The 21,752-nt window shown below is 38.0% G+C and overlaps 2 protein-coding genes across 2 annotated transcripts in view; both read right to left on the bottom strand.

Moving 5' to 3' along the window:
• Positions 1 to 478: 478 nt before the first annotated feature.
• Positions 479 to 21,752, bottom strand: part of LOC118405285 (band 3 anion transport protein-like) — a 32,475-nt gene continuing 11,201 nt past the window's right edge. The window contains exons 9-23 of the mRNA XM_035804705.1: positions 21,081 to 21,198; positions 20,402 to 20,576; positions 19,358 to 19,564; positions 18,308 to 18,439; positions 17,517 to 17,700; positions 16,831 to 17,043; positions 16,083 to 16,231; positions 15,106 to 15,300; positions 14,065 to 14,211; positions 13,494 to 13,583; positions 12,335 to 12,501; positions 10,059 to 10,312; positions 8,612 to 8,784; positions 7,930 to 8,103; positions 479 to 4,431 (exon numbers count right to left, since the gene is read on the bottom strand). Coding sequence (XP_035660598.1) covers positions 4,357 to 4,431; positions 7,930 to 8,103; positions 8,612 to 8,784; positions 10,059 to 10,312; positions 12,335 to 12,501; positions 13,494 to 13,583; positions 14,065 to 14,211; positions 15,106 to 15,300; positions 16,083 to 16,231; positions 16,831 to 17,043; positions 17,517 to 17,700; positions 18,308 to 18,439; positions 19,358 to 19,564; positions 20,402 to 20,576; positions 21,081 to 21,198 — 2,453 coding nt within the window. The 3' untranslated portion in view covers positions 479 to 4,356. The remainder of the gene's footprint in view (positions 4,432 to 7,929; positions 8,104 to 8,611; positions 8,785 to 10,058; positions 10,313 to 12,334; positions 12,502 to 13,493; positions 13,584 to 14,064; positions 14,212 to 15,105; positions 15,301 to 16,082; positions 16,232 to 16,830; positions 17,044 to 17,516; positions 17,701 to 18,307; positions 18,440 to 19,357; positions 19,565 to 20,401; positions 20,577 to 21,080; positions 21,199 to 21,752) is intronic.
• LOC118406013 (anion exchange protein 2-like) lies at positions 4,357 to 21,205 on the bottom strand. Its single transcript, XM_035805868.1, has 16 exons — positions 21,081 to 21,205; positions 20,402 to 20,576; positions 19,358 to 19,564; positions 18,308 to 18,439; positions 17,517 to 17,700; positions 16,831 to 17,043; positions 16,083 to 16,231; positions 15,106 to 15,300; positions 14,065 to 14,211; positions 13,494 to 13,583; positions 12,335 to 12,501; positions 10,059 to 10,312; positions 8,990 to 9,133; positions 8,612 to 8,784; positions 7,930 to 8,103; positions 4,357 to 4,431 (listed from the first exon to the last, which is right to left on the bottom strand). Exons 1-16 carry the CDS (start codon positions 21,203 to 21,205, stop codon positions 4,357 to 4,359), a joined length of 2,604 nt encoding a protein of 867 aa, XP_035661761.1.

The raw sequence follows: 21,752 nt of genomic DNA, 5'->3' as shown, positions 1-21,752 counted from the left end.
AGTAATACATGAAAAAAGACCTTAAAGTATTGAGAAAGGCATGATTATTTGGCGAAGGGATGTGTTCAATGAACTCTAGTTAGTTCTAAGACTTGTTTTACTATTGTGGTTTGTAGGAGCGGTTAGATTTGAGCTTTTCTGGTCATAGATTTAGGGCGCTTCAGTTTTCAAGCTTCCAATGTACAGTTCAAGAATCAGTACATGACTTGTATAATTTCCTGGCCCTTGAAAAACAGCACAAGAGATGAGCAGACTTCGTCCCTTTTGGCACAAAATACTGCAGTGCATTACAAGCAAAACCAACCGAACCACACCCACACCCACATACACAGTGTCACACAAAATTACACACACACACACACACACACACACATATACACACATACACATAAACACACACTCACATTCACACACACACAGACAGACATACACAGATACACACAGTCGCATAGAAACACTTAAACAAGCCAAATAAACGTTACTCAAAGCACTGCTTTATTTTTGGCTGATGGTGCGATACAAAAATAGGTGAAACTTGGCACTACGGCTGCGGGTTATTCTTTTCCATGCAGCCAAGAATCAAAGCATGTACATATATCAGTACCACAGGGCACAATTTACATTCCACTCTCACAAAAACATCACAAACGACAAATAATACATTCATATTTTGATGTAAAAATGTTAAAACAAGTGTGCTGTTTTTTTCATTCAAAAGATGCAGAGAGAAAAAGATCTTGAAATTTGCTTGCGCTAAAGCAACTATGGCACACTGCTTTGCAGAGCACTAGCGACGTATTCAAAGATTATACATATAAATAATGATATGAATTACACACATGTCCAAAACAGCATTCAATACAAAGTGACCAATACAATACTTGGTAGAGTATTGATTGACATAATCACAATAAACTTATTACTTCTTCAATTGCTCATCTTTTTTTAACAAAGTTTCCCAAGTAATTCCAAGAACATGCAGTCAAAATTGCCTAAGAAGACCACTCAGGGGACCATTCAAAATCTGGTCTATTTGGACAGGTGGTCACTATAGACAGGATTAGTAATGCTTGTGTCAATGCAAATTGGAACCACCAAAATACATGTAGAGTTGGTCACTTGTACAGGTTTGACTGTAGATGTATGGTGGCTCTTATGTAGAGGTGTTGTACAGGTTTGACTGTATATCAATGGTCAGGTGGTCCTTATGTACAGGTTTGACTGTATTCATTCATATGTATCCATAACCATGTGGTCCTTATGCAGAGGTTGTCACTTGTACAGATTTCACTGTATATCAAAGACCAGGAACAGAAGTTACAATAGTTCTGTTCCATAAAGGTGATATTTAAGTACGTAAGACAACAGTTAACATGTTCTACTAGCTTAATGACAGAAAGCAATTATGGCTTCTTTACCAAGACTGTCACTGGCCATTTCATCCGGAGATTTGCGCATATCTCATATATACATGTAGGGCATTGTAGGCACAATTAGACATTTTATAACAATTACAATCAATCTGGTTAACACATTATGTACATCTAAAAGACTGAGTACTACAAGTACGTGTGGCTTTGATCAAACAGTATATTCTCTATAAATTCTCTGTTCCAATCAGGACTGTCTCCAGCTTAAAAATTCCATATTGTAGGCTTAAGGCACCAACCATTATTAACAGTTGGGGTATAGTAAGGGAAAATGCAAAATTTGATTTAATTGGAATTTGGAAGCCCATGCATGTAATTTGTTTCTGTTTGTCGATCTGTAATTTTAGGGTTACAAAAAAAATGTTTTTCTGTCATTAAATCTTTTTCAGAAACAATTTTTTCTCTATAAAACAAGATTTTTTGTCAAGGGACAGATAGACAGGTCCTGGAGACAGCCCTAGTCAAAGGGTACAACATTCATTTAATTTCTTCTTCATTTCACATATAGCAGCATTCTAGCCAAGTGCACATCACTTCCTTTTCTTCTGGATTAAACATTTTTCTGTATTATTGTATAAACATCAAAGTTACAGTTCTGCATACAAAAACACAGACTACACCATCTGTCCATCACAATTAGCAGTTCAACCAATAAGAGACTCGCAATTATTGGATTGACCAATGAGAGGCTGGCTACATGTCCAACAATTTAAAATTTGCATATTTGTTTTTGACATAGGTGGGCAGGGCTATGATATAGGTCTATTGTTGTTTCCACATTGCAATGTTCTTTTTTAATAATCTGTAATAATCAATTTTGGTGTCCAGAGTTCTATCTAATGTCTTTAGGTCCCCCCCCCCCATTCTGTTCTTAATGGGTGTAAAAGAAACCACTGCAAAAGTTTTGCGATTTGCAGAAGCTAGTAAAAGTTTGGTGGAGTTTTTCACATGCTAAACGTGTTACTAACAATATACTGTCATGTACTTCCCTAGTGGACTGAAAACCTACTAAGAGTTCCATACACTTAAGGGTATGGCAGTATCTTAACCTTTACTACATGTACATATATACTAAGTAGGGCTATGGAGCTCCCTACACTGTGTATTATATATTCATATTATGCATAAACTGCAACCCCCCTAGTTGTTTCCTTGTTTAATTTGGTTTAAATTTAGTATATGGCTCTTGTAGAGTACAGGATATACAAAATGTATAAAAAAATTTAAGCAATCTAATCTCTTTCTTGATAATCTTGGAATGTCTAGTTTTCAAAATTTATTATCTGGCATATTCTGTGGTTACGTGATACAAATACTAGAAGTCTGACTTGTAGTCATTTTCTTATTATCTACTAGTACTTGATTATATGGATGACATCTGCATATTATATATATTGGTGTCAATTTTTGCCCCCACCCGCAAAGTTTGCAACCATATAAATGTAAATTATACTAAAAAGCTGCAAATGACCAAAATTGTCCCCCAAATCTGAAAATGGCTAAAATATGAGAGTTCTAGAATACCAAAGTCAAAGAAGATGTGAAAGATAAAAAAAAAAAAAACAATTTATCGTTTGGTATACTCGGCAATTTGCTCTCAACATTTCATACTGATGGTATTTCTTTTTCCCTCAGACTTTTCTTTTCACACTCGCATTTGTTTCAGAATACCCAAAGGATGTCATTTATATAATCATATCAGTATGGTCTAACTAAAGGACATTTTCGGAGCTACTAGCTTTAACAATTCAATCAGTTAGTAATACATGAAATCTCTTTTTACTAAAACCAACAACACTGCTCTGAAACCCTGAACGTTACATTATACACACATTATTCTTCAAAATCCTGGCTTTTACAGTATGACCTAACTAATATATGTATTTCAGAATCTGTAGCTCCCTAAGATTCAACTATTTAATCAGTCACATGAAACTTCTGTTTCCTAAAACGAGTAACAATGCTCAGAAACCCTGAGTGTTACATTTTACACACACTGTCAGTTAATTCTTGAAAATCCAGTCTTCAATTTTCAGTTTATCCTGTCTATATACTAACTATTGGCCACTGCAACATTAACATTTGTGCATATATGGCACAATACTCATTGGTAAATTTTCGTTCCAATTGCACGATAAAAATATCTATTACATGTACATGGATATATAATTAAATTCTATGTCATTGTGTTTTAGTCAGTGCACCAAATGTTTTGCTAGAATCTTCTATTTTTTCCTTGTGTAAATGATGCACATTGTCATACATGGCAAAGTTGTATACTAATTATAACTTCACATACTATTAGAAACTTTTCTTTTAAATTCTTTTCAAATGAAGATTGGCTGCATTAAATTGCTTTGGTGGGAAAAAATGTACATTGTACAATCGTGTGTTGAATTTCATAAAACACATCTAAGCAAGGAGTTTTTTTTAGCTAAGAATATCTTTCAGTTCTTAATTTCCTAATGACATATTCAACTTTTTTTAGCTACAAATGTACAATGTAGGCGTCATCAAATTGCTATGGGGAATTTTATTTACAAAATGCATTCTCAGAACACTTTTACTTGCATATATTTAGATATATTCTTATTTCTCATGAGCAAAATTCAATTTCAAATTGATAAAACAATGCATCTCAAACTGTCTCAAACACAAATAAACTAAAGACTACTATCAACCAATCACAAAGAAGCTGCATTTGGTGTTCTTGCATATGATTGGCTAGAATATCCAGGCTTGTGATTGGCTGTTTAGAACATGGTGTTAAAAACCTGCAGTTGGTGCTCTGACATATGATTGGCTGACATTGGAAAATCTAGGCTTGTGATTGGTTTCTTTAGGGTGCACAAACACAGTCATATGCAGTTGGTATTCTTACTTATGATTGGTTGGAAGGAGAAGATCCAGGGTTGTGATTGGTTGTTTAGAATGGCAGACGTGCAGTGTCATATGCATCCACGTCTTCATCATCATCCTCTCCATCACTCTCAGCATCCAGCTGGAAAAGAAGAAACATAAACATCTTAGTTTGTTACACCAATGAAGGTTAGACATCCAGGTCATAACATACGTGATACACAAGTTACTCATTCGACAAGCAACTGATAGATTTTTTAAAATAGATGTTTCAGACAACATTTGTTAACTTTCATCACTGTCTAAAATGTCTGACCATCCTCAACACTTGTTCAGTTGCTTGTCAATGAGTGTCAACTTTAATATTGAGTACTTTATAGGGGTGTCTCTTTCAAATTTTGCTTAGAAGGAAATGAAAAACATATGTGCTAAATGCAGTTGATGCAAGTGTTTCACTGCATCATTCTCAAAATGCTCAATGACCACTTTTTGGTGTCAGACTCTGTCGTCCTCTGCTGGTACTTACCATTTTGTTTCATTATCCAAAATATAATATAATTTTAAAGTGTAAATCACTATGATCATAAATTTTGCTGTTTAGATCTTAAAAACACTGGTCATGTTTGTATGTTTAGGTATGTTACGTTTGTCTCCCAAATGACAACTAAACTTCAAAACAGTTACAATAGCAAGGCAAGCCATGCATATGCGACATGACATACGTGTATTAAACAATCATACAGTTATGACAACAGCAAAAGATATTTAAAAACAGACTACCAAATGACAGCCCAACTTTAAAGAACTTCAAACAATAGATGAATCATTTAGTATTTCATAAAACTGCAATTAACAAAAAAACTCTATTAGAAATTGTTATGAAGGAATGGGTTGAAAATGTACTTAAAGTTAGTAAAACACTCAATGACACTACAACTGTTAGCTGAGGTCAGTCTTGGTTAACCTTAACACCAGGCTAGTTAGTTTTAAAATCAAACGCACTTTTTAGCACTAGTCATATACAGGGCAGCAGCCATTCTATATGTAGAGTTCTTTGATCATTCACAAACTCAACAGAAACCTATAAGCTTAGTGCATAATAATTATTGTATTTGGGGAATATCTTTTGCTTGGAGATTGGGAGATGGTGCAATTGAAAATGAAAAGCACAGGAATGAATGTGTTAGCAAGTCACGGCCACATTTCATTGAAGAAAATTTAAATTTTACAACCCATTGTGTGCTGTTACAATCAAGACTTTTAAGAGCTGAATTTCAGGTTTTGGCTACTGGTATTATTAAATGTAAAACATGATTTGAGAATTAGTTAATGTTTATCCTGTATATTTAATAAAGCATTATTTTACCTAATACTATTTGTCAAAAAAATTGCAACATATTCTAATTTTAATTCCCTGTTTTTTTTCTAATTGCAATTCTACAACTTAAGTCTAAAGTGACAAAGAACTACTTTCAGACCATCAAAGGGTTACTTTGGCAGCATATAACTAAATGCAATATGTTGGATTCCAAAAGAAAGAAAAGCTGTCAGTTGTTACATGTATATTTTCTGTTAGAAGCAATCGACACTACCACAAAAACAAACACGTTGATAAAGCAATGAAAAAAAAACAAGGTTTAGCGAGCAGATACTGCGAACATGGACAAGCACATTGTATACCCCATGCCATACTTTAACATTAAAGTGATTCCTGTCACCCATCAAAGTCATCATCTTCTCTATCTGGGTCCACTCTAGAGGTGGGGTTGTCCAGCTAGAGATGGTTCAACATTAAATGTTAGACATGCGTGATCTACAGTGTATACAGGCCTAGCAAAAAATGTCATATGTTACAAGGTCCTGTGCTTCCCGTTTGATGGCACTACAAATCAATACAAAACAAGCTGTTAAATCTAGATCCTGACTAGATTGTACTTCCCGCTAAATAGCTTGTACAACTAGCTACAAAATAGATCGTACATGTACTCCTAGCTTTAGGCACATACATGTACATATACATTAGCCTGTAATCCAGCCGTATTGTGCTTTGGTCGCTCCCCTGAAGTACGCTTCTTGTGTTGGCAGGAAGCGGAGCGACCAGAGCACAGCACGGCTGGATTCCAGGCTACATATACATGTACATGCACAAAGTACATGTAAGTGCTTGTTATAGCATTATATGTTTGAAAGACTGTTAAAAGAACAAGTTAACTCGAGCATAAAAGGCCTGCTATGTTATAAAATATATTAACCCTATTCAGACCGGGCTTTTTTGGTCATCCCTGGACGGGGGGGGGGGGGGAGGGGCTTTTGAGGCCCTCCACTTCTAAGTCCTATAACTCTTGAACGACGTACCGTAAGGCCACCAAATTTTTAGGACATAATGTCGACGTAATATCTGACAGTTATGTGACGTTTGACGTTACGTTGACGTAAGATGACGTAATTATGACGTAATCAATTTGATTATATTGGCCAAACCCATGAAAAAAGGGTATTCTCAGAAAACTTCAAGTTATGCTTCAAAAATGTAAAAACAAGTGCAGATAACATAATAATAATATTTGTTACGCCTTGCGTTGTCAATAGCAACATCAATGACGTCAATATGACGTCATAAAATGACGTCATGCACATCTAAGATACGAGTTGGGCTCCGCCATATTATATCCACCACCGTGAATTTTTTGAAATACTTTTTTTGCAACAAATAATCACAAAGGGCAATGAGTATAGACTAAATTCATTCATTTATATGGTTTTTGATGAAAAAAATACCAGGTAGTTACAAATTTTAAGGGAGAATTAGCGTGTTATTCTTGATCTGGCCATTCGGTCCGCCATCTTGGATTTTGAGCTGATGACGTCATCAAATTAGCATAATTTATGCATATATAATTATGAAAGATATGCTGAATAATATAAGATTTTATTTATGTAATAAAATCGCAGTAATATAGCAAATAAATGTGAAAAATACATTGTTAGAACCAAAAATAGTGATTTTTGGCAAAACTGCCTGTCAACAAACGGTTGCCATGGCAACAAGAAAAAATGGAAAATTTTTCAAACTTCGTGGAATTGTTGCTAACAATATTTCAGGAAAACTCATCAAATTTGGTGGCTCTAGCGTAAGCCGCTCTGGCGTTATAGGACATCGAAGTTAGCGCGGGCCTCAAAAGCCCCCCCCCCCCCCCCCCCGGTCTGAATAGGGTTAAGATGCTGCTACAGTGAGCATAGGTTAGTGTCTAGAAGTGGTCAATGGCCTTGCACTGACCAAACTGGAAAAAAAACGCTGAATCTAATGTAAGACAGATTAAAGGTTTTGAAACTAGATTTGAAAATAAAAAGTTTTTTATTTGAAAATAAAAAAGTTGTTAATGAATAATGTAAAGATGTTACATACGCGTACATGTACATGTATGCATGCTAAAGATCTTTTTAATCACTGTGTGGGAGAAGTTGTGATATAAGGACTCAATGATTTTAAAGAGAAATTTAAGACTTTTACTTCTACTGACTCAATTAGACTAGCAATTAATGAATCTAAAGAGGCAACTGTAATGAGAAATTAAAACAATGAACAAAGGTTGCTTGACTGATTAAAAGTTTAAAGGTTAAAGTTGAGAGGTGAACTTACTGCCTCCATCTCTGTCTCAGTGTAGAACTTATTCATGACATGGTTCCTGAAGGGAATGAGCAGGATCAGCAGGAAGGGGAAGGCCAGGGCGGCCTGGGTCGACTTCACAATCCACAGGAGAGTGATAAACACCAGCTGGATCACTGTGAAGATGTGGATCTTCCTCGTTTTCACCTGGAGTAAAGAACAAACAAACAAATACAAATAAACGTTGGAATAGCAACATGAGTTTACTTGACAATCGAGTCAAAGATGGGATATTCAAAAATGTACAAAATCTGGATGACGGCAAACATAGATGTAACAGTCGATCTTCTTTAAATTTGTTTTCACTAAGTGGACTAAACGATAGAGGTTGGGGGAAAGTTTATCTTGATACAAAATGTTAAAAATGTATGTACATTCCTATAGCTGCTACTAGATGAGCATTGCAGGTGCGAGCTTTCTATGGGGTTACAGACAATTTTGAATATGCACCCTAAAAAAATTTGACCTCAACCCTCTGAAATGGTATGACAGGATTTCAAAGTAGAAAACAGAAACTGTTAACAACAGTGCTGTCAACAGAGGTTTATTCTTGGGTAGCTCTGATTGTGTTCATCAGAAAAGTGTCCCTATACCCCCCAGGCCAGTATTATGTAACAGTCCTGAAATAAAGGCATGACTTAAACTCGTTGCCTACCTTTCTGATATAGCGCACACTGCTGGGGTAGTGTTTAGGAGGCATGAACATGAGGCCGATCCTCTCAAAGATCTGTGTAGCAGCGAGGGACGTGATCCCCAGGTACAGGAACACTCCGAACAGCACGGCCAGCGGGATTCTACGCAGGACAGGCTGGAGAGTCACTGTTATTCCTGTACAGGGTAGCAAGAATGTCTTGTGGTTAGGATTGTATGTATGTTTTACATTTTACAGACCCTTGGCCTTATGCTACATGTCTACAAACTATAATATAGAATCACTTTAACTTATTAATACTAGCAGTCCACAGCCGTCTGTTACTAGCTTGTCTAGCTAACTGTTCGAAGGACGAGTGTTCGCAATCCATCAGCAAGGAACCTTCAGGCGGGTTTTCGCCTCCGCTCAAATATGCCTTCAGGGTTTGCCTGAGCAGTCTGGACGGGTCCATGCGGAGAATGTGGCCCAGGTACCGGAGTCTTCTCCGGCGGATGGCTGTCAAGAGGTTGTAGTCTGGGTTTGTAGCTGTGGTGAGGATTGATGATTGTACTACGCCCTTGCAAACTATGGACTTATGAACGACTTACTATGGACCATAGTCCTCTTTTCACCCACAGTAAGTCCAATGGTCTGAAAATGGAGTCACTCAGGGAGGACTGAAGATGGACTTACAAATGTATTGCCTAAATTGGTCCTTCTCACTCTGGATATAGTCCACAAAAACTATCACCAACAGTTCTCAAACATGGCAAAATGGGCTGGACTTACTCTGGGACTAACTCCCCCTTTGACAGAAGTAAGTCCATCTTCAGTCTACATTCATCCTCTTTTAGGTCTAGGGATAAGGGTTCGAATCCCAATAAAAAACTGGCACATATACATTTGTATCAAAAATCTAAAAGATGCTGCAAGTTGTTGCCAAAGTTGTGGTACATACTTTATCTAAGTTTATTGCATTGGATAAATGTAAAAAAAAGTACCTCAAGTACAGTGGTGCTACACTTCTAGGAAGAATGCAAAACTAGGACATTGTTTTCGAATTTCATGTACACATTTTTCAAAACTGATTTTGAGTAATTTGATTTTAAAAATTGTAACTTGCAGTGGGTAATTCACAAGTCTGTATCTATTAGAGAAAATGCATTGTACAATGATTGTAACACTTATCATCTTTACAAATTCAAGCAAGGACATTGTATGGAAGTCCTTGACCAATGCAAAATGACCAGTGTAAAAGAAAAGGTTACACCATAAATTGCTGGTTCAACATTTGTTCGAAATCCGTGAGGAGATGCGTCCTTTGTTCGAGTTGTTCCATTTCATGTTTTAGTCCTACATTTTTTTCTGTGCCTTCTCTCCAATTAGGGTTGTGTACTGGGGTGCGAATTTTAATTGAGAAAACACAGTTATGTTACCATCATCATAGTAATGTAACTTGTAGTTAACTTACCCATCATGATATGCACCAGAAGGTTGGTAAGTCTCTGTTCTTTCACTGACAGCAGTTTGGGTTTCTCACCGGGCGCGTGAGTCTCACTGTACACCGTCAAGCTCTCGAAGTGCGACACGGACCTAACAGTCGCCGCGCACATCCACGGGAGTCCGAAGAACCCACTGATAGCCACGGTACCACAGATCAACAACAGGTCCAGGTGGTAACCAGATCCCTTCTTAAGGTTGTTTTCTTTCTTGTTGATGATCATCCTGAAAGGAAGAGTAACACAAGACATATGTTGGTTCAGGGGTGCCTATTAGTAAGCATGATTTGCACAAACCCTATGAGATTCGTACGAACATTATGTGATACGCAGGAATCACTATGCGAAAACGCACAAACCTTATCAAAATCACACGAATCACTATGCGAAAATGTACTAAGAACTTTATGTGATTTGCACGAATCACTCAATAAGGTTTGTGCGTTTTCGCATAGTTATTCTTGCGTATCAAATGTCATGAATCTTATAGGGTTTGTGTAAATGTTTAGGCACCCTGGAGTTGGACTAGTTTTAAAAAGAATTTGCTTGTTCTAAAGGGAAAGTACATGTACGTCATAAAAAGTTTACTGGCCTCAACTAACTTTTTACTGGCATGAATTCTATATTTCTGAAGCAAGGATATCTTTTTATTTTTCAGATAAAAAGCGCCAGGTGATGTTTCCAGTCCTATCAAAAATGATATTGCCATATTTTTTACATTGCCTAACTCTTGTGACACTAATTTTAAAACTTAAAAATAATATATTCTCTTGCTGCAGTTATATTATAATCTTTTTATTGAATTTTGGCCCAGTGAAAAGTTGGTTTGAACCAACAGGAATGACCAACTCCCATATAGAGCAAGAAGGATGTTTCAAAACTTGTCGAACCCCAATTCACCTTCACCCCCTTTTCACCCTGACACATTTATGACAGTGTACCATGTGTATACACAAATTTGCACTCATTGTAAACCCCAATTTGTCCCCCTTTCTGGGAAAGTCAGGTGTTTCCTGCTATAAATTTTTCCAAGATAAGGTCTTGAAGGGCCAATCTGTAAAATTTTATACGTTTACAGCCTGATAATGATTTACATCATTAGATAAAAGTTTGTCAAAACAACTTCAGCTGTTCAAACTGAAACATGTGCACCGACATGTGATAGTACAAGAGAATGGCTCTGCAGTGTACGACATCATTTTCCCAAAAAGTTTCTTGTATTCTAGTTGTACAATGTATCATTGATTCAGGCAGCTTTTAATACAGTGCTGGACATGGGCATGAGTGAGAGATATTACATGGATGTTGAATATTGATAAGGATACTTTCAACAGAATAACATTAAAATGTTATTTTTCTGGCATGTACTGGAATCCGTGGATTGGTAAGCATTGAAAATTAACTCTCTTCTGGCACAAAAATGTTTTGCATTTTGTAACAGTAACATCCGGGGTAATCAGGCTTGTGGACCTGTCCGACCCTGATTGGACAGGGTAAATTCCCTTAGCTCTTTTCTTGACAAGTACAATGAACAGTGGACCACGGGTTAAGGTCCCTTCCTAAGGACTGTGACCCCCTTCTGGTACTTAAGGCATGTGGGTTGAGCGACAACAGCCAGGATTTGAACTTATACAGCTTCTCTGTCCTGAGGAAGTATAGTATTACCTAATACCCCTGTCACATCATCCACGATCTTTGGGCGTACTGATGGAAAATCGGTCATATTTAAGATCGACAGAGGGTTGCGCGTATTTTTCACCTGAAAACCGTCCCTGTCACATATAAGGCATACTTTGTACCTTGTATAATTGTTGTGCAATAAAGTTGTCATTACAAGCGAGGCTCGGGCGATTGGCGCAGAATCGTCGTCCGGTCGATTTTCGCCAAATGTGACTGGGGACTGCAACCACTGGACTGATTATAAGATCTGTTTTTACGTACGTTTAAGAGCATTTTCACCTTCAGAAACATTGTACAAAATGGTAGATTTTGACTTAAGAGCATTTCACCTTCAGAAACACTGTACAAAATGGTAGATTTTGACGTAAGAGCATTTCACCTTCAGAAACATTTTACAAAATGGTAGATTTTGACTTAAGAGCATTTCACCTTCAGAAACATTTTACAAAATGGTAGATTTTGACTTAACAGCATTTCACCTTCAGAAGCATTGTACAAAATGGTAGATTTTGACTTAAGAGCATTTCACCTTCAGAAACATTTTTACAAAATGGTAGATTTTACTTACTCTGTGATCTGTATCTCTATGAAGAGGAGGATGTACACGAGGAATGCAGGGATGACGGCAGCAAAGATGGCCCAGACCTGGATTGTCTTGTCCTTCCCCATGGGATTAATGATCCAGCCTCTCAGCGTAGTGTTCGTGGGTGTGAAGCCGTTAGGAACCTCCAGTTTCTATAGAAAGATGAAAATATTCATAGATCCTCATAGCTCAAAACACTACATGTACAATGTATTATGACTTTTGTACAGTCACCCAAAGTTGGAACTGTTTTATGACTGCGGTATGCATCTGTAACATAATTTCAGCTATCGCCAAGCCATGGATACAAAATGTAGCTAAGCTGAAACTTCTTATAATCTTAATAATAACTCAGAAGAACAAGATATCTGCATTCTGGAATATGTAAACTCTCTGGTGCAACCTAGCCTGGAATCAAGCCGTATTGTGCTTTGGTCGCTCCCCTGAGGTACGCTTCTTGACAATACGACTGGCCTTCGTTACCATTCGAACGATCGGCATTTCAATATTCGCACACTTTATGTGCGCGATTTCTGATTGGCTGATAGGTGGAAATCGAACACACAAAATCATGTTTACAGTTTGTAATCGAACGGAACACTACTTCTATCTTCCCGCGAACTTTCATCTGCATGACCTCAGTATCACAACAACAGATCACGTGAGAAATGGTGCCTCGCGATTGGTGTTCTTCTCTCAGGGGTCATCCAATCAGCAAAGAGAAACAAATATGAATATTCATGATTCTCCTCATTAGTGACGTAAGGGCCGATCGTTCAAATGGTAACGAACACCAGACGTGTTCGCAAGGAAGCAGGGCGACCAAAGCACAACACGGCTGGATTCCAGGCTAGGTGCAACCCAGAAGTATCGGTAGTATGGCAACCCATACTCTATACATAATTGACGCAAAAATGAGACTGTCACATAAGAAGCCGGTTTGAAGATCAACTTAAACTGTTCAAATATCATCTTATATGAATATGTAGATACTGTATGCATTCTATTTTATGCTATCAACCCCCTTCATCTTACAAACATGTTGTGCATCCAAAATGCACCACAAAAATTCAACAAGTCATACAGCGCATGATGTTATAAGATTAAAAATGATAATGTCATAAACAGAGGAACAACATTTCACCTCTGTATAATCGTCCTGGAAAAAGAAGTCGATGCAGACCATCACCACGATGGAAATCAGGAGCCCAAAGTCTCCCAAACCTCTCCTGGCCTGTAGAAACAATTGAAAGTACAATCATTTATCAACTGTTACATTAGTCAATAAAACTGCTAATTGTAAAGCCCCTGTTGCAGTCTTCAAGCTTTGGCCGTATTTGCCAGACAGTCACCGATTTTAAAAATCACAAGAGATTCAAGAATGTTTTTCACCCCGAAATCTACCACATCGCAGGGATCTGGGATCTTGGCTGATCTCGAAAAAGTACACAAAGATCAAGTCAGTACACCGTGTGTGTTACTGCCAATATTGTCGATTCCAGCCCACAAACTCATAGACTAATTGATATAGACTTTTGTGCTTTACCAGGTAATAATGACCCTGGTATAACAGCTACATTGAACAACAATGAATAATCTGGATCAAAAGTTGCAGAAGATGGACAAAGACTTTTTATTGTGTTGGACATGACAGTAATCTACATCCAAAATGAATTATTATAGATTTCCAGCAAAGTTTAACATAGAAGACTTACCCTACGACTAAGGAACTTGCTATTCTTAAACTTTCTAAGGAAGTATGCGATGAAGAACGTCCCGAAGCAGAGTATGGTTGACATAAGCGCGGTGATGGTCTCCTTCGCCTCGTATCCGTCCGGATCTGCGTACAGGTTGGGATACACCTGGAGATGGAGAAGATGTGGGGGTAAAGATTAGTGTCTTAAGAACATACCCAGTATACGTAATACTACTAGTAGGTATTCTGCATCTCAGGAAGAAGTTCCTTGCTGAAAACGTCTTTCCTAGAATCCTGTATCTTTATGGAACAAACTTCTTTGTGATTGTTTCCCTGATGAGTTGAGTAACACATATTGCAACAGGCCATACATGTAGTATGTAACAGGCCTAACAATTTCATATGGTGATGCAAGGAAAAGATGTTGGTGGGTACACATAATCAAACATGAAATAAGAATTTTAGCAAAACCTTTATCACAACTTTTAACTGCTTCTCTTCAAAGCCTGTATCTGGAATTCTACAATTTTCTAATTTATCAAACTTTCAACAAGGCACAAAAGAAAAGGTATCATTTATCATGGCATTCGGCCATGTGAAGAATATATTGTACATGTGCATGTATTGATTTTTGTATTGATAAATATATCTACTACATAATTAAAGTGCTTTTACGCCAAAAAAACCTTCACAGATATATAGTAAAATAGTTTAAAAAACACAGCCAAAATTAGGTGAACAGTCCCAACTTTAGGTGTACTATAATGGTAACGCTTGTTAACCTTTATATGCTGGGTAACCTTTATCCGTTGTTTAAAGAAAAACGGGTATTTAGGGATATGAAGTCGACGGACGATAGTTGCAAACTACATTTGTTTGAACATATTACAACTTGAAACCTCCGTCCGTCGTCTTGATATCCCTTAATACCATGTGGGTAAACACAACAAATATAGGTTACCCTGCGAATAAAGGTGAACTAGCGTTACATAGTACATTTTCAGCTCTCTATACAGCTAAAACATCAAATCAAATCAATGTTACCAAAATGAATACAAACCTTAGACAGAAACTTGAAGACTTCGTAGATGAAGATGAACGAGATCAGGAAGGCGAAGACTTCCTCCGTGAATCTGGTGACGTAGCGGACGAAGACGCCCCCCTCGAAAGCGACAGTGATGATACAGATGACCAGTATCCACAGGCCGATCCACAGTCGCCACGTCATGAACTCTATACCGTTGCTTTCACAAAACTGCAGAACAAATTTAAAGATTTTTTACTATTAAAATACAACCGAGTATAACCTCACTTACTAAAATAACAAACGTGTACGATATCATAATACATGTAGAAGACAGTCTATCCTACCAATAGCTAGCTATTAAGTCTTGGCTGTGTTAAAGAAAGACTCTTATAACAATATATGAAAAATCTGTCAATCAGTTGTTTACTATCAGACAGTTTATCAAAGTATTAAAAAAAGTAGGCCTGGGCAAGTCCATGATATTTAGATTCTGTAGGCTTCTTACACATATAAAAAGTTGTGTATTTTTTAGGATTTATTGCACTGCATTAGAATGGACTTTGTCAATGCTCTACATTGTTAAGGAGGTAGACTGATGATAATGATTATAGAACAGAATGGTAAATGTATATCACTTTTAAATTAACTTTTACTAAATATCAAGAAAACAGTTTGGTCCAAAAGAAACTATGGTTTACTCAAAATGTGGCCAAGATGGAATGCTTAACAAAAGTTCCAAAAATAGTTTCATCAGGTTGGTAGAATATATTAGGAGAATTCTTTTTATACATCCAGCGGGTACAAAATCCTAAAGATAGTGGTGAGAAGCAGAACTCCAGTTAGAAGCTCTGACAAAGGTGTCTGAGAGACATCGAAACGTAAGCAATGTAAGTATCAGCTGGTTGTGTAAAAAGAATTCTCCTATATCCTAGAATGATTAACAGGATGAAAATGAGGTCTGATGAATATATTTTTGATATCTAAAAGAAAATTGAGAAATGAAACTGCACCTCGTATAAACTCTGGTCGTACACCAGGAAGGGTCCGGTAGCTGCGATGATGATGATGGGCTGCCCTGCCAGCAGGGAGAACAGACCACCACTGATGGCCGTAGCGATGATCATCTCCGACACTCCGATGTGGTTATGGGTCTTGTCGCCTGATGGAAAACATGTTTACAATCAATGTCTTGTCAACAACAACATTATAACAATATGTGTCAGTCATAACAGTGCTTTTTCAAGGACTGCCTTCAGCTTCTGTTCTGTTATGTTCTGTCCTACTCATTGTTTGGTAGACCATGTTGTTGATTTTTGTTTTTTGAATCTGAAATTCAAAGTAAATGTGCAGATTTTTCAGATGGACTTTGGCCTGAGGGTGAAACTTTTCTGGACTTTTGACATTATGCAATATGGGGTAATTGTTAAAATGACTACGTATTTTGTGAGAGTAAATGTGGCCATCAACTGTACATCAAGGCGCATCAACATTCTCTCAGCTCAGCCGAGACGGGGGGCGATACCAACTTCCGACCACATTTGACCCATTGCTGACGTTGCACATGCTACGAGTCACTCGTCCAGACAGGCGAAGAAGACTGAGTATATCAGTAAAAAATTCTAACGAGTCCAATTTTTTAATTGGAGAACAGTTAAACTGTTTATTGCTTCATAATTCATATATTTTTTTCCAAAAGATGATTGTTCATGCTGATTAGTATTGTTCACTTGACAACAGTAAAATAGACGGATAACTCACTCAGTAAACCACCAAAGGTGATGACGGGTGTCACACAGGTGAAGAAGATGGAGAAGAAAGCCATGAGGCACTGGAAGTTCAGGCCGTCCACGAAGTCGCTGACGTAGTAGGGGAACCTCCTCTGAATGTCCCTCTTCAGACCCCCGAAACACTCTCCCGTCCTCCTCAGAGGGTCGTCTTCAGGCTCATTGGACACACTCTTCTTGAGAACTCCTGGGGAGGCACAGTTATGGTAATATATTTTTGGTGCATTTTGTACATTGTGTATATCTGTTTGTTTGTAAGTGTCTGCACTTGTTTCCAGTATACATGACATTGTAACTTGAATGAAAACTGTGAAAACGAATCCTCATGTTATTTCAAATTGGTGGTTATAACTCCGAAAATTTTGGACAAATCCTTGATGATATCATAATAATGTCATTTCAAACTGGTCGTTAACTTCAACAATGAGTATGCTACAACTGGTGCCTACCAGGACGTATGTACATAGAACGCAATTCATAATCACATTTTTTTAATCATTTGTCTTCCACCTGTTTTCTTTCTGCCAGTACGTCACCTTAGCATCTGTCTGGTTGCTCATACATTGTATGCCTTAAAATTTTGCATTTGTGCTATGCAGTGGTAAAATGTTCATAACATATGGCGGTTAAACCAGAGTAAGCAACTGTAGATTATGTTACCTTCCTCATCTTGTAGTTTCTGTCTCCTCCTCCGCAGTCGTTTCCTCTGCAGCCTAGCGATTGGCTCCAGCAGTCGCCTGTCGAAGTCGCCAGGGGGCAGCACGATACTGTCCCCCAGGAACTCGTTAATGCCCCTCAGGAGGTCGCTTCGGTCGTCCGCTCTGTACGCCACTTCATGGAAGACCTGGGAAGAGGAAGATGTGGTGAAAAGTTGCAAAGACATTGTCTTCAATGTAAATGTACAGTTGACTTCTTACTACACAATGATACCACATTTGTGATGGTAATATGGTCTTACCCTCCTTACCAGACTTTGTGTGGAACTACCGGATGACCGGTAGTGATTCCGAGTGTCCCTTTTGACCAAAAATGACTGACAACATAACACAACACAACAAAAACATCTCTTAACACTTTCCGAGATGGCAGCCCAGTAGTTTGAACAGTGACATATGTTTGTAACTGGTCGGGTTGTGGAGTACTTAGGGGTTTTTGAAGATGGCTTTCCCTCCCGGCGCAGTAGGCCAGACTTCAAGGAAGCCAGGGAAATGCAGAAAACATGGAGGAAAGGAATCTAAAAAGGAATCTAAAGGCAAAAACTGTTATTGCTAACGGGGGTTTCCCCAACGATTGTTATAACAAGTACATGACTTGTAAATATGTCTTACCAAAGCTAGTCGCATCGGCTACTGTAACAGTACATACACTGTACCTGATGTGTTATGCCATGAGGTGGAATGCTTGATATGTAGGTATACAAACAACTTAAAGTACAGTAACTACATCCTTACCTCATTAGCCATGAGTGTAGATATGGAGCGACCAATGTCGTTGTAGTCTGTAGCTCCACTGGTGGGTCCCAGCAACACGAACAGGAAGCGGACAGGGAGGGGGACTGCAGTCAGGGTGCCGATCTCTACTCCCTGGATATAACAGATTAGGGACCTATAATACCTAATAATACTGTGACCCATTGATTGTACATTTGTGATGGTTGTATTTGGTGTCTAAGAGGAAGAAACAAGAGTGGGCACACGTTATATTATATGACATGGAAAGAACAATCAAATGGAACCTTGAAGAGATGGGTTGTAGTTGGTATGTGCATATGGGGCATAACAGAAAACTGAGGGGAATAAACAGTTTGCCTCAGTAGAAAACACTAGAAATGTGGCCAAGATGATGATGATTCTATTAAACGATAGGAGGTTTTTCTGTTGAAACAAATTTGTTGTACAGTAGACATACAAGGGTTACATTGTACACTTGCGGTATAGACATCATCGAAAAAAACGGGAAAATGAACCATCTGAAATGTTTAAGCTTCAATTTACAGTTACCACAAGATGCTTCAAGAACTATGTAATACTTTAGAATTTTGTCTTCAACAACAAAGTTAGGACAATTTTAATATAAATCTCAAGTCTGTATAAACACACAAATGTGACCTGCAACCGAGTTGAAGTTTAGAACCGAAAATAATTTCATCAGGTTGGTAGAACATAGGATATATGAGAGTTCTTATACACAACCAAAAATTGAGCTTACTTGCTGACGTTTCGATGTCTGTCAGACATCTTCCTCAGAGCTTCTAACTGGAGTTCTGCTTCTCGCCGCTATATGTAGCCGATGTAGGTGGCGCTTTTGCGGCGAGAAGAACACTATCCCAAACGTGGCTCAGCTTGTACCCCCCCTCGTCCCGGTTCATCACTGGGGTGGGCTTCCTTATCCAGACTGCTGACAGACATCGAAACGTCAACAAGTAAGCTCAATTTTTGGTTGTGTATAAGAATTCTCATATATCCTGAAGTTTAGAACGTTTTCTTGACTCTCTCCCTTACCCTTGCCAGCCTAACGAACGCCATGGTTGGTTTATCTAGGAAGTCCACTGCTCCCACCAGTACGGTGGTGGCCTCCGCGTCTTCAGGGATCTTCTTCAGGATAGGGACCTTAGACTTGATGTCCATCTGTGTACTCTTGGTGCTGAGGGTGGATTTAGCTGTCGGGGACTTGTGCAGAGTAGGAGTTGTTGGTACTGGAACTGTGAACTGGAAAAACACAAGACGTACAATTGTAAAGTTATACACACCTCTTGTAAGACCACAGAAACTGTTTACCAAGGAATTATGCTCCTCACTATCTTTTTTAAGTTCTTTATGTTATGTTGTCTTCCTTATCACATTTTTCATTTCCTAAAACTACCTGGCTGCGCACGAGTTGGGAATTGGGACCTAGGCCTTGCTAACGCTTACTACATGTATAATGTCAGAAGAAAAGTTAACTTATGATGGAGCATATTCAAAGTAGAACTAATTGATGCGTTGATAGATGTAATTAATGGTTAAACTTGAACAAGAACTAAAGACAACAGCAACATTTTGTACAAGTAGGGGGGCCAAACCTACACCACTTCCATATATCTTCTTCAGAATCTAAACAAATCACAATCATAGCATATACAGAACACATTAGATAATAAAAAATGAAAGTTTCAATGATGTACCATAAAAACCTGCTAACGGGTCCATCATCAAACTTGACCTTCATCTTTCCAACCCCTACCCACCTACCAAATATCATACAGATCCATCCATGTCTTCTCGAGTTATGCTGTCCACACACAAACACTCAAGTAGTAAAAACAACCTTCTTGGCAAATGTAATGAATTAGCCGTCCACAAACAAGCAGCTAACTTTACCAACATGGTTACTGTTGTTGGGTAATTTGACCTTTAACTTACCCAACTACCAAACATAGTAGGTATCCATCCACGATTTTTAAGTATTGCTTTCACAGATATACAAACGGTACCAAAAACATAACATTTTACTTAGGCAAAGGTAACGAATGGGCCATCCACGAACAAGTAGTTAACTTTACCCACCTGTTTACCGACCTTTAACCCTGCCTCCATGGTGTCCAGACTCGTCGCGGACGGACTACCACCGTACTGACTGGTGGACGCCATGCTGTCCTCGCGGTGCCCGAGGAAACCCAGCAGGCTTCCTGACGAGAAGTTGTACGGGATGACCTTGTGACGTTTCTTCTGGTACAGATGGCTGGATTGAAAGGACAAAAAACAGGATTATTTAATTGTCATTTTGCAACAATAAACGTACATTAGTCTGTTTTTGGGTTCACCATATATGATTGTTAAAATCCTTGCCCTAGGGATTTGCTAACTGCTTGCGTTTTGAGCCAAATACAGCCATTCTTTGCAATTAAATGTGCTAGGTTATTTTTGCATATAGGTTTGAAAGCTAAACATCTAATAGAAGGTCTCATTCAAGTGCAAATTTTGTATTACTGTAAGTGGGTCCCCTAACAGAGTTCTGACCCAAAAAGTAAATGGGCCTGCATAAATGGATGTTTTTAGCACTCTGAGAAGTTCCTTTTTAGTCAGCCCGACTGATTTCAAACATTAGAAAGTTTGTTGGTAACTGAAGAAATTAGCAGGCAATGTACGTACATGATAGCCAAGTTTTTGAGGTGATGGTAGTCATGTGGAAGTAGTTGTTTGAATGTACTAGTATTACATGACAGCATTCCCCAGTAAACCATACCTGTGTTTGAGCAATAAAGCCCTCATGATGTCACCCCTGTCCTCAGGTCGGACCTGGTCTGTGATGATCATGTTCTCTACAACATGGTGCATGATGTTGGGCAGCTCTGTCTCATTAACCCTCATCCGACCGTTACATTTTTACGACGAATCTGACCGTATGGGGTCATTTTTGACCCCATTTTGTTTTGCTCATAGACATATTTCTACTGGCTTATTTTGTCATTTCTGTGTATTTATTGTTTCACTAACCTATGAAAAATATTGTGACAAGTTTTGGTGTCAGTAATTATTACTCATTATCATAATTTATGCAGAAAATGAGGAAAAACCACATTTGCTCTGAAAATCTACCATACTCAACTTACTTAAACAATGTTTTGTCTTATCAATTTCTAAACAATAATTGTGATGATGCAATAATACTGATAGCATAATAATGTTATTTAACAAGAAAAAATACAATATTTGTGAAAAGTAACGAATTTATTACTTAATTATGCACCATATTCCGCCATCTAAACACATACATACAATAACTCTTGTATATTTTCCCGCAAAGATCTTTCTTGTAGGTTCCTTCTGCACATTCTGTCCATATATTGTTTTTTAATTAATTAGAAACATTTTCACTTTCATTAGCATAGGTAATTAGTGTGTATTATCATAATTT

The sequence above is a fragment of the Branchiostoma floridae genome, chromosome 18 (assembly GCF_000003815.2).
Source record: "Branchiostoma floridae strain S238N-H82 chromosome 18, Bfl_VNyyK, whole genome shotgun sequence".
NCBI lineage: Eukaryota > Metazoa > Chordata > Leptocardii > Amphioxiformes > Branchiostomatidae > Branchiostoma > Branchiostoma floridae.
Note: the sequence above shows the minus strand (reverse complement) of the source record. Positions and strands in the feature narration are given on the sequence as shown.

Coding starts and splice junctions, on each gene's coding strand:
- LOC118406013 (XM_035805868.1), bottom strand. CDS start 21,205: ATGAGGGTTAATGAGACAGAGCTGCCCAACATCATGCACCATGTTGTA. Junction 16,232..16,830: donor CACCTTTGGTGGTTTACTGA/GTGAGTTATCCG, acceptor GTTTTCCATCAG/GCGACAAGACCCATAACCAC. Junction 15,301..16,082: donor ACGACCAGAGTTTATACGAG/GTGCAGTTTCAT, acceptor TTTGTTCTGCAG/TTTTGTGAAAGCAACGGTAT.